The following is a 13892-nucleotide window of genomic DNA, read 5'->3' as shown; positions in this document are numbered from 1 at the left end:
ATTAAAGACTTAAATGTTAGCCCTAAAACCATAAAAACCCTAGAAGAAAACCTAGGCAATACCATTCAGGATATAGGCTTGGGCAAGGACTTCATGACTAAAACACCAAAAGCAATGGCAACAAAAGCCAAAATTGACAAATGGGATCCAAGTAAACTAAAGAGCTTCTGCACAGCAAAAGAAATTACTATCAGAGTGAACAGGCAACCTACAGAATGGGAGAAAATTTTTGCAATCTACCTGTCTGACAAAGGACTAATATTCAGATTCTACAAAGAATCTACAAATTTACAAGAAAAAATCAAACTACCGAATCAAAAAGTGGGCGAAGGATATGAACAGACACTTCTCAAAAGAAAACATTTATGCAGCCAATAGACAAATGAAAAAATGCTCATCATTACTCGCCATCAGATAAATGCAAATCAAAACCACAATGAGATACCATCTCACACCAATTAGAATGGCAATCATTAAAAAGCCAGGAACCAACAGGTACTGGAGAGGATGTGGAGAAATAGACACACTTTTACACTGTTGGTAGGACTGTAAACTAGTTCAACCATTGTGGAAGACAGTGTGGCGATTCCTCAAGGATCTAGAACTATAAGTACCATTTGACCCAGCTATCCCATTATTGGGTATATACCCAAAGGATTATAAATCATGCTGCTCTAAAGACACATGCACATGTATATTTACTGCGACACTATTCACAATAGCAAAGACTTGGAACCCACCCAAATGTCCATCAATGACAGACTTGATTAAGAAAATGTGGCACAGGCCAGGCGCGGTGGCTCAAGCCTGTAATCCCAGCACTTTGGGAGGCCGAGACGGGTGGATCACGAGGTCAGGAGATCGAGACCATCCTGGCTAACACGGTGAAACCCCGTCTCTACTAAAAAATACAAAAAACTAGCCAGGCGAGGTGGCGGACGCCTGTAGTCCCAGCTACTCGGGAGGCTGAGGCAGGAGAATGGCGTAAACCCGGGAGGCGGAGCTTGCAGTGAGCTGAGATCCGGCCACTGCACTCCAGCCCGGACAACAGAGCGAGACTCCGTCTCAAAAAAAAAAAAAAAAAGAAAGAAAGAAAATGTGGCACATATACAACATGGAATACTATGCAGCCATAAAAACGATGAGTTCATGTCCTTTGTAGGGGCATGGATGCAGCTGGAAACCATCATTCTCAGCAAACTATCACAAGAACAGAAAACCAAACACCGTATGTTCTCACTCATAGGTAGGACTCGAACAATGAGAACACTTGGACACAGGAAGTGGAACATCACACACTGGGGCTTGTTGTGGGGTGTGGGGAGCAGGGAGGGATAGCATTAGGAGATATGCCTAATGTAAATGACAAGTTAATGGGTGCAGCACACCAACATGGCACATGTTTACATATGTAACAAACCTGCACATTGTGCACATGTACCCTAGAACTTAAAGTATAATAGAAAATAAATGAAAATAAATAAAAACAACTAAATAAAGCTGTCTCCCATGTCAATGCATGGATCTTAATTGATTCTAATTTAAATAAACTAAACATTATGACATTTGCTGAAATAAGTGAATATTTAAAAACCAAGTGAATATTTGATGACAATAAATAACTACTTTTAATTGTGAAAATCCCCAGTGGTTGTGTTCTTAAAACTAGTTCTTGCCGGCACAGTGGTTCACACCTGTAATTCCAGGACTTTGGGAGGCTGAGGCTGGTGAATCACCTGAGGTCAAGAATTAAATACTAGTCTGATCAACATGGCAAAACCTCGTTTCTACTAAAAGTACCAAAATTAGGCAGGCATGGTGGCACATGCCTGTAATCCCACCTATCTGGGAAGCTGAGGGAGGAGAATCACTTGATCCCGGGAGTCAGAGGTTGCAGTGATCTGAGATGGTGCCATTGGATTCCAGCCTGGGTGACACAGTGAGACTCAGGCTCAAAAAAAAAAAAAAAAAGAAAAGAAAAGGAAACTATTTCTTAAATTATAGAGGTAAAAACTAAACTACGTAATGTCTGAAATTTACCTAAAAATAATGCAAGAGGTGAGAGAAATGGGTGAAATTGGTGTGAGTACACATGAAGCAAGACAGGCCTTTGAGTCTTTTGTTTTGTTTTGTTTTAAGACAGGGTCTCTACTGCCCATGCTGGAGTGCAATGGCATGATTATGGCTCACTGCAGCCTTAAACTCCAGTGTTCATGCAATCCTCTCACTCAGCCTCCTGAGTAGCTGGGACTACAGGCGTGTGCTACCACATCTGGCTAATTTTTTGTTTATTTGTTTTGGTAGAGACAGGATCTGATGTTTGTTGCCTAGACTAGGCCATGAGTTGATAACTGCTGAAACAGGATAGTGGGTAAATATTGTTTCATTATACTACTCTTTCTACATTTATTCTTGTTTAAAATTTTCTTTATCACCTAAGTCAAAAGATTTAGGTAGAATTGTACAAAAGGACACCTTTTTCTCGGGGAATATAAACATTCTTTAACCTGACATTCTTGCCATCAATCTCAGCTCATGATTTTAACTCCTAGTATCATATGAATGATGACTCAACTTCCTGTTAAAGTAACTACAAGTTTACCACATTTAAAAGCATGTATTTTTCCCTCATTTCCAAATACCTAAGCAAAGAGTTCCAAATGTGTTCAATTTCTATATTTCTAACTTTTGCGCTAATGGATCAATCTTAACATTTAAACATGCTCATCTCTCTTTGGTCTTCAAAAAGAAGTAGTTTCTCTTTATTCTCCACTTTTCATCCAGCTGTTTGCACAGTTTTCATTTCTCTTTCACAATAAAGCTTCTTTAAAAAAAAAAAATACCTGCCATGGCAGAGTTGTCACCTGGTATCCATTATTTTCTTCCTTAATAGAGATCTGAGCCACCAAAAATAAAAAACACATTCTAGACAATGGGATATAGTGGAAATGGTGTGTGCAACCCCTTGGTAATATCTTTCCACTGAGACAGTAATTTCTTTGCTGGTCCCTCCTTCCTTCCTTCCTTCTGGTGGAATGTGGAAAAAATGATTGGAGTTCCAATAGCTATAGTGTACAATGATATGACCTTGGCAATGGAAATATTAGATGGTGGAACAACAAGATAGAAAACTGAATTTCCAATAACCCGGCATCCTACCATCTTGGAATATCTCCAATATCATAATCTGGGAGAGAAATAAATCCTTCAATTTTGTTTAAAACATGCAACATGCCTTCTTTTTTTTTTTTTTTAAACTGTTTACTTACTTATAGTCAGTCTTCCTAATCTATACTTACTTATAGTCAGTCCTCTTAATCCTAACTGATATGTGTAAATTCACTGTATCCAAATTCTTACTTCAAACTATTGGATATGTAGCTTTCAATATGTAATTTTCACATTTATCATTCAACTGATATTTTCCTCTTCAAGGTCACAAATGACATATAACTATATCTTCAATACAATTTGGCACTATTAGTCATTCTCTATTTTTCTAGTTTTCTATTTCTCTAGTTCAACAATTTTTAATATTTTTTTTCACCTCACAGACCATAGAGGAAACGCCTTTTGTTCAGTGTATTGAGGTAATAGGCAAAACTGCTTAAGACTGGAGAAAATCAACTTGAGGTGCTTAGAGGATCACCCCAGGCCCCACACCTTATGAATGCAGAAGGGGTCAATGCTATGGTAAAAAAAAATATAAGCAATTGACAACATACTATTGTGCTCAGTTCTAGACTCCTCAGCCTCTTACTTATTGTTTTCAAGACTTTAACCTAAACATTCCGGAAATGTGAAAAATTTTTGTTTTTGAATGGAGTCTCACTCTGTCACCTGGGCTAGAGTGCAGTGGCGCAATCTTGACTCACTGCAACCTCTGCCTCCCAGGTTCAAGCAATTTTCCTGCCTCAGCCTCCTGAGTAGCTGGGATTATGGGTGCCCACCACTATGTCCAGCTAATTTTTAATATTTTTTGCAGAGATGGGGTTTCACCATGTTGGCCAGGGTGGTCTCGTACTCCTGACCTTGTGATTCACCCACTAATTCTTCACCTGAGGGTTATTTCGTCTACTCCAGTGGCTTTAATTAAAATTTATTTAAGCTAATGACTCAAGTCTATGTACACAACTCACTTTTTTTTCTTGAGCATTAGACAAAAGAAATTCAACTTCGTACAGCGCATCACCCATTAGAAGTCTTCCAGGCACTCACAAGAGATAAATTATCTTCACCCATATGTGTTCTTCTAAGCTCAGTGAATGCCACCATCATAGATTCAGTTGCTCGTACTAGACCCCTCAAGAGTCATCTTCTGACTCTTCTTTTTCCCTCTCCTTTACATCCTTTATCCAGTAAGTAAATCTTGTACTCTGTTTAATTCTTTCAGAGCACCCAAATCTACTGAAAAAAAAAATCAGACTATGACTTGTCATTAAATCAATCAACAGGCAAAACAATAATTGCTTTAAATGATTCATCCTCAACGGAGACAATATCCATTATCTATCCCTAAAGAGGCAAAATGTATTGTTTTATTCTTTTTGTAAATGTGCAAAAAAATCTTACTTTTTTATGTATGAAGTACACACATACGTACAATACTCAAACAGACATGCAGTATAACTATGGCACTAGTCAAATGATAGTTCTGGGCTAAGAACTTTGTTATTCATGATCTAATTTGTCTCTCACAACAAATCTATGATATAGGTATCATTATTATTTTCATTTCACAGATAAGAAAATAAGCTGAGAGGTTAAATAATTTAACAAATCTATTGGCTGACACTAGAATATGAGTTTATAAATACAGAGGTCTTGTCTGAGGAGGTCGTTTTTCTATTCCCAGTGCCCTGGCACAGAGAGGGCAGTCCAATAGTAAGGGCTGAGTGGATGAATTAATGTGAGTTAGAAATAAATGGAAAATACCAGAAGCCCATGATGTATTAGATTCCAAATCTGTTTTCATAATTACTATGCTATTAGAGATAGCCAATACAAGGTTTTGGAATGGACTGATGGATCTATGGGCAAATACATTGAAAGAATGAAGAGAGAGAGGAAGAAAGAAATGAAAAATAAAAACAAGGTGAACAGAATTTGTTCTTTTTTTCTGTAAGTGTGAAAATTAAATTAAAAAATTATAATAAAAATAAACCAGAGAGAATATCTAAATGCAAGATACGTGATAGACATTTCATTAGCAAAAACAATACATTTTCTAATATTTCTCTCATGCAGTCAGCTTACGCACTTTTGAGTTTCTGACAGTCAAACTTACCTGCCACACCGCTTCCAGGACCACCCTGGGGTTATAATGTTCAGGAAAAACAGCTGGAACTTAGATAAGTAACCATTCACTGGGACTTATTATTAAAAGCAAAAATAGCTGAATAATAACTAATAAAAGTACACATATATGGGACTATAATCCTTTAAGAATATAATCACATTCCATGTCAGTTAATTGGTAGATAGCTATTAGTGGATTTCTACAATGACGATCTTACTTTTTCTTTTAATTTGCTTCTTAATGTAAGGCATTAAATGTGGTTATATTAAAATTACTTGTCACAGATGAATCTGGGCTACGGTTAAGTAAGTATCATATAATTATGAACTTCAACTATATATGGAGTTCTGACTACAACACATTTTAACTGTATGTCTTTGAGCAAAGTCTTCAATTCTAAGAGTCAAAATTCTGAAGGGTAAAATGAGATACCTATCAAATCAGGGTTATAAAGAGTAACGAGAAAACTCACATAAAGCACCTAGCATAGTTTCTGGAGTAGCACGCATAGCATGCTATGCATAGAGTAGTGCTAAATTAATATGTGGGTTTTTTCCTTATTCAAAGAAGCAGAGGCAACTTCTTTTAAACTCTAATTCAATGACTAAAATTTCTTCCTAAGAACATTGCCTCATGTTGAGATTTCAATAATAAACAAGAGAAAAGGGTAAATATGGAATACCTTCTATTGGATTCTTAACTTGCATGATACTAACACTATCTGAGTTCCTGGTTTACCCATGTTACATATTTATATACATAAAATAAAACACCTTGTTTATAATTTGGTTTTCATTTGAATGGACTAAATATCTTTTTAAAGTAAAATTCATACGCTGATAAATGATACATTTTAAATGTATCTTTGCATTATTTATTTAAGCTTTGCATTATTTATTTAAGCTGTGTCTATAGTGTCTATATGGCAGTTATGGATTAATATAGGAACTGAACAATTATTCAGACAGATTTGCACTATATGAGACAAAGCACTATTTGAGCTTCAGAATTAAAGCTTTTGAAGACTTTGTTTCTAAACCACATAAAGTAAACAAATTTTGTAAGAACATTTTGGTTTACCTATGGTCAGTAGAACCAGTTACTTGTCAATGCCTCAAATTCATTTTATCTCAGGCACTAGAATAAGATGATAATTACAAGGCTACCTGACTTAGGTTTTTTACTTCTAACATGAAAACACAGGGTCTGGCCCAGAGTTTTTGTGAAAATTAAAATTAAGATAATTTGTGTAATGGGTTTAGCACAGTATCTAGCAGATTCAGCAAACGCTGAAAATTTTTAGCATTTTATCTTATCATCATCATTTAAATTTTCTATAGGAGATTAGATGTATCACTAGTTTCTACTAATTGACCTGTGAAGCAAAAATGCAATTCTTTACTAAATTAGAACCCACTATATCACTACTAATGGCAAGAAATCATGAGTCCATATATACAGTAGTTTTTAAAGAGCATACCATATCCCACTGTAGAAAGACCCAAGTGTTTCATTCTATTTTTCACAAGTTCAGCAAGCTCTTGTCTTTCTGACCTCCTGTAGAGGTTCAGTCGCTGCTGGGTTATTTTTTCAGCTGTTTTACCAGAGTGTTTTGGGCCTTTTCTGCTCAGTCTTCGGGCCCACTGCATGCTTTTTCTCCGCAGCAAGGGATGGTCCGACTGATCACTGGATGTGGAGTTGCGGTGATTGCCGCGGTGGTGCCCTTGTTCTCTGGAGTCTTTGGTGTCTTCCCACTCTTCTACACTGATAGATATTTGAGACTTAAAAGGAAATGGATATCGATAATTAGATACTTTAGAAATAAATGTGGCCTGAAGTTGAAATAATATTTTATTTGCCAATATATTGGCATAGTTATATTTCTACTCATGAGAGTTTTCACAGAAAGAGCAAAATCACAGTCTTGGATTCTGGTTTTCCAGTACTGAGAATATTAAAATCTATGTTTCCTTGAACTTACATATAAATCAGGCAAAATAAATATCTGTATCCTCTGGTACAATTTCTTAATGAAAGTATTTAATTTTTATGCATAAAAGTTTACTTATCATAAATAGTTATTTATGATATTACTAGCACACAGTTGTTTGAAACATACAAAAACAGACATTTTATAACTTTATTCAAATAAAATCCATGTAATGGACTTTTCTAAATCTATTACAAGTATTTCACACTCAATTTAAATAATTAAGATAATTATCTTAGATTTGGAATTAATAATGTTTTTAAAGGATTTTAAATTATTGCTCTTTCTAAAGACAACACTGGCATGAACATTATAATATGTGAATTTTAAAAATTCTCTCGTATGCCCCAGAAGAAAACAAAACTCACTTTTTAAATCATGCATTTATTATTCACCGTATAAAATGCTTTTCTGACTAAAATTAAAACATATTTCAGGAAATGTTTTAAGTATTCTGAGAGAAAATATGTTGTAAATATTAATGTTTCACAAATGTACTGTAGAATCACAACTCAAATTTAAAACAGGTTGTTCTCCATAGGAGGGAAAAACAATGAACAAACTCACAAAGCCTATTACGACTTAAACTTTTATGACCCAATCTGATTTTTAAAGTAAGATGCTCTCCTTTGATTTTATGCCTTTAATAAGCAAATGCTTACTGTTTCAAAATTGTTGCTTTTCATACTAGGAAGTCATATGAAATGCAACACTGATCAAAGAAGGAAGTCTTACTTTCTAAAAACATGCACGTGCAAATGAACAATTTCCTGAATACCATTGTACCTAAGAGCAGCATTCATGAATCTGTTAACTGTGTTTCCTTTCTACAGATGGAAGCTTGAACTTCAGTTACAACATGCATGTGTTGCTGGCTTTTAAAGTAATAGAATTTAAATTACCAATTTAAGTAACGTCAGGAAGTAGATCCAATAAAATCCTTTAAAAGTGAATATAAATTATACAGGCTCAGTCAATGCTTTATATACAATTCCCAGTGGCAAGCTATGAAATTCTCTCACACTTAATTTCATCCAAAAATTCAAATACTAATCCACATCTGTTTCAGTGCTATATCAGAGGGAGATCCAAAAAATCTTCATCTCTTCATTATAAAATAATTGAGATTAAATGATTTTTGGAAACCATATTTTATCTACCAGAACTTAATTTCTAAGCATTAAAAGTTTTTAGTACCATGGTTTAACAATAATGAACATTTTAATAAAGTTTTAACTCTACTCTCACCTACTTGATAATATACAGAAAATTCACTTCTGTGGAAGTAAAACACATAAGTTCTTAAGTAATGTCTACCACCAACAAGAATATCAATATGTATTTAGTAGTATAGTTATACTTTGTAGCAACAATGAAAATATACTATTTCAGTCATATTTAGAGACTTGCTTGCAGAATTTAATCATAATCTTAAATTTATTTGAAGGGATCTTTTTGTTCCTCTTTCTAGTCATAAGTCCCTATGAGTGATAGTTTGATTTCCTACAAATATGTGGAAATAATAATCTTGCCAAACCAAATATTAAAGATACTATGTTCATCTAATACCACTTATAATTCAAATCACAAAACCATAAATTAATAAAAAATTTTAAAGAGGAGCATAGGGATTCACTTCTTTTCCAGGTAGGAGATGAAACACTGATTTTGTGAATGCTTTTCCTTAGCCATGTGTATCAGGCATCACGTAAAGTATGTATCTACGAGATGAACTGAAACCTATGTATACATTAGTTAAGCAATATTTAATAGCCTATTCAGCATTATTTTGAATTCCCCAAAAAGAAACTATTATAACTTGTACATAAAAATACATAAGAATCTCAAGTCATTTTTTCAATAATTCCATAAAATAAGTAACATTTCTTTACTAACCTCACTTTAACCACAGTAAAAAGAAATGAGAAGAATTTGAGGGTTAATTTTAGGAAATCCAAACCCAAAACACATAAGTTGTTCTTTACATGTTTGGAATTTGCATTCCTTTCTCTCATTCTTCCAACAGGACATAATAAAAAGTACATTAAGTTTATGTGTATAATATACACAAATTTGAGTTCTATTTTGAATGATTCCTAACTCTGTCCCTACAATAATACTGCACAGCCCTTATAAAAAAGTGAGGATAATGATAACCATCTTCTATTTGACAGAAATGTGAAAATTCATATGACATTAATATATAAAGAAAACATCTGTCAACCGTAAACTTTCACATATACAGTAATACCATTAATAGATCCTTGTAAAATTATCCACAATATCAATAACATTAGCAATAAACATTTGTTACTCTATTCCTTGGATACTGAATGTGTGTGTGCTTGTGTGTGTGTGTTTCCATGTTTTAATAGGAGGTCCATTTACAAATATACTTTCCTTATGTCATTTCTTCTTCTAGTGGCAACTCTCTTGTGTTTTAAACATAGTATCATAATCTAGTGGGAATAATATAGTGCTGGACAGATAACAGTGCCTTTATAGTAGGACCTTCTCCTGAACTCAGTGTCACAATAATAGAATGGTAAAATGCAAGGTTTTAGCATCAGATAGACTTGAGTTTAAATAACAGTTCTACCACTTACCAGTTTGCCTTCTTGGTTATGTAATCTAAGCTCTCTAACACTATTTCTATTTCCCTCTCTAAAAAATTGTCAATCTATTATTACATTATTACTTTGCCTACCAAATTTTTCTGAAGACATAAAAGAGATAATGCATGAAAAGGCATTGTAAGATGTCTGTCTTAGAAAACCCCCAATAAATATTCATATTTTATGGCTTATGACCTTGTATAAAAGGAGAGTAAAAGGGAGAAAATAATATGAAATAATTATGATGGGTATGCAAAAAGTGAAAAATGGGGATGAAAAAGAGAGGGAATCATTCACATTTTTGGTGCACTTTTCTCTATCATTAGACTTCTGAATAAATCAAGGTGCTAAAAACACATTCTTGGGGATAAAGATTTCTTCGTTAAAGTTTAGTAAATTTAAACAAGAGAACAAATTTTAAAGTGAAGGTGAGTATTTTTCATTCTGCACAGTTTCTATGAATTATTTTGTACTTTTCCATGGAATAAATAGAGAACTCTAACTTTTTTGTCAGGCACATAATATAATCATTAACTTGAAAAATCAAAATTTAATACTAATGTTTGTGAGAAAGATGAAAATATATTTGCATATGTAAATGAAATTCTCCTGGTAATATATACAGTTCAATGAATAAGTGAAAAATTGATGACTACTACAACAATTTCTATACAAATTTAAAATATTATCATTTTCTAAAACTTATATTACTTCCGAAATATTTATCATACTTAATATGATTTTTAAGAGTAAAAGTATTTCTTCACATGAATAATAATTAAAAACGTAATAAATAAGAAAATGTTTCTTATGCCTAAAATAGCTGATTATGTTATTGTTTTCAAGAAAGTAGAAAATGTCAGATACACTAAATACATCACTATTTTCCACACTCTTCACACACACATCAAAGTGACTCAGTTCAACTTCCTCCTGATTTTTTACTGAACAGTTATTCACGTCATAGGTTATTGAGCAATCTATAGAACAATGTAATATTTTAAATAAACCAATTCACTCAGTAGTTTGAAAAATGAGTGTTTGTAATCTGGACTCATGACTCCCTTAAGGATAGTTTTACAGACTTCATAATACTCTAAACTGTGTTATTTGATTTATGATTGAAGTCAGAACTGTTGCCAAAGAAGAAAAGAAAATGAAATCACTAAAATGTGCTAGTTTAACATTTTCTCAAAGAATCCTTATCTGATATTTTCCATTAAATAAAGGTTAAATTATAAGAATACTTGAGAGATCATCGAAATTTAAATATATAAGCACCAAGGCTAGTGACTCTGAGTCCACTGAAAGCTTATTTTTATTTAAAAAATAATCTAAAGAAAGATGTTTCACCAATTTCCAAAGCTCAATTTAATATGTACATGTGGTCTGCGATCTATGCAGAGAGAGAAAATAGCTAGTTACACTGTATATTGATGCATTTCCAAATTAATTTTGGAATCAAAAACACAATTATAAAACAAACAATCTTATAGTGTAAAAAATGTTGAATTTAGAATCAAATAAATAGGCTGTATTTTCAACCACCTCAGGAAAATATTTTATGACCTTAAGCAAATCACTGACATTCTTAGAAAATAATCTAATTTTAGACAGGAAAATGCCCTGTCTTCATGACAAGAAAACACAAAATTTGTAAGAACCTAGTATTTAAACTCTAAAGTAAATTTAAAGCCAAATATTTACTAAATAAATTCATGTTCAAATAACATTTTTAAAGCCAATAATTTGATGGAATGATGAAAATTATTTTAATCTTTGATTTTCTTTTTCACACATAAAAATAAGTTATTTCATCTGTGTGGTCTCTTAGGTATCTTTCAGTTCCACCTATATATAATTCTTTATTTTATTTTATTTTAAGCTCTGGGGTACATGTGCAGAACGTGCAAGTTTGTTGCACAGGTGGTTTTGAAAATGTGGCAGATTTATACCATGGAATCTTATGCAGCCATAAAAAGGATGAGTTTATGTCCTTTGCAGGGACATGGATGAAGCTGAAAACCATTATTCTCAGCAAACTAACACAAGAACAGAAAACCAAACACTGCATGCTCTCACTCATAATCAGGAGTTAAATAATGAGAACACATGGACACAGGGAGGGGAACATCACACACTGGGGCCTGTCACGGGGTGGGGGGTTAGGGAGGGAGAGCATTAGGAGAAATACCTAATGTAGATTATGGGTTGATGGGTGCAGCAAACCACCTATATATAATTATATGAATATAAAATATACTCGGAGTAGGTAGAACCTCTATTACCTCAGCATTCCAATTCTATAACTTCAAAAGGCAAAATTTATGTATATGTCCAAGTGAAAAAAAACCAAATTCTCTATTAAGAAATAATATTAAATAATCCACAAATTCATGCTAGTGATTTTTCACTACTATCAAATGAAGCCCCTCTTTCTCCACCCAACTTCATCTACATTTTGGTTATTATCTCTAAAAGAAAAATCAAATATAGTTACTGTTATATTTCTGGTTATTTCCATCTTTTTTTTATGATACATTTTTAAGTTTACACATTAACTTGCACATTTACACCTCTTTGATGACTTGGTTTTACTGCATTGTGTGTATATAAGTATGTGTGTGTGTTTTTAATCCAATCTCTACTTTCTACTTATACTATGGTATCTGTGGAATTTGGAATCTAGCTAATTTATTATATTGGCATTCTTTCTCATCCTGCTGGTGATTTTTTTTTCCTGAACTTTCAAAGCTGTCATTTGGAAACAGCTGGTTTATAAGGCTTCAATTTCTTAATGCTTTTCTTATTGCTTTAAGCCCAGAAAAATCTTATGTTTTTGTTCCCATTTTATAACATTGAATATTAATATCATGTAACTGCTAACCACTTGATGGCTGCCTGCTCTTAGAACTTAAATAATGTATCTGTGTTAAAAAGAACAAATTGAGAGGGGACTTTGTCATTGTGTTTAACGGTTTGTCTTATTATACTAGGAATTCTAGTGATGCAATTCATAAATGTGTGGATAACAAGCAGAAGGTATATACATTATTTACTGATTTTTCATTACTTATTTAGAAATTTAAGTCTTCCCCATCAGCTCAAGATATGGAGACATTCATTTACCATATTCTTCTCATCATAAATAGTCTGCCTCCATTTTTGACGTTAGACTGCTGACTGCTTTCAAGTGCCAACACTCTTCCTTTCCCTTCTGCCCTATAGATGGGGAGGTTGGTAAGTCCCAGTCTATGTGTAGGACCTCATTCCAGCCCCAATGTATATATTTTTTAATTTTAAAAAGTATGTATGTATGTATGTATTTATTTATTTATTTTAAGATAGGGTCCTGCTCTGTTGCCTAGACTGGAGGGCAGTGGCAGGATCTCTGCTCACTGTGACTTCCACCTCCCAGCTCAAGCAATCCTCCTGCCTCAGTCTCCCGAGTAGCTGGGACCACAGGCGTGGACCACCACGCCTGGCTAATTTTTGTATTTTTGTAGAGATGGGGTTTCACCATGTTGACCTGGCTGGTCTAGAACTCCTGAGCTCAAGCTATCCTCCCATGTTCACCTCTCAAAGTGCTGGGATTACAGGTGTGAGCCACCATGCCCAGCCCAGCCCCAATCTTTAATCGTGATGAAAGCCAAGCCAGTTTCTTTTCCTTGCTCTTTCCAGCCCAAGCCATTTTTTGACCTGGTTGGAAGCCTGCCTCACTCTCCATAGAAAGCCTCATTATACGAGTTGTACCCTTTTCAATATCCTCTTGGTGCAGGTGTGCAATCATCAGTCTCAACAGGACCGGATTTGGGATGGTGGTTAGGTATTATCCCATCTATGAAAGCTAGGCTTAACAATCGGCACAGCAAGGGGTATCTAGGCAATGACCACAACTGCTGGGGGTCTTTCTTCTTATGTTTTGCCTTGTTAATTTGTTGTGTTGTATGGAGACAATTATGCTGTTTGGGTTTTTTTCTGCCTCCTG

General features: G+C 34.1%; 1 protein-coding gene across 5 annotated transcripts in view; it reads right to left on the bottom strand.

Moving 5' to 3' along the window:
* Window positions 1–13892, bottom strand: part of KCNT2 (potassium sodium-activated channel subfamily T member 2) — a 411763-nt gene that overhangs the window by 51255 nt on the left and 346616 nt on the right. For all 5 annotated transcript variants that reach the window (XM_009191034.4, XM_009191039.4, XM_009191043.4 and 2 more), the window contains one exon: window positions 6780–7080. In XM_009191034.4, coding sequence (XP_009189298.2) covers window positions 6780–7080 — 301 coding nt within the window. The remainder of the gene's footprint in view (window positions 1–6779; window positions 7081–13892) is intronic.

The sequence above is a fragment of the Papio anubis genome, chromosome 1, assembly GCF_008728515.1.
Source record: "Papio anubis isolate 15944 chromosome 1, Panubis1.0, whole genome shotgun sequence".
Taxonomy (NCBI): Eukaryota; Metazoa; Chordata; class Mammalia; order Primates; family Cercopithecidae; genus Papio; species Papio anubis.
The sequence above is the reverse complement of the archived record's forward strand: the minus strand, read 5'-3'. Positions and strand labels throughout refer to the sequence as shown.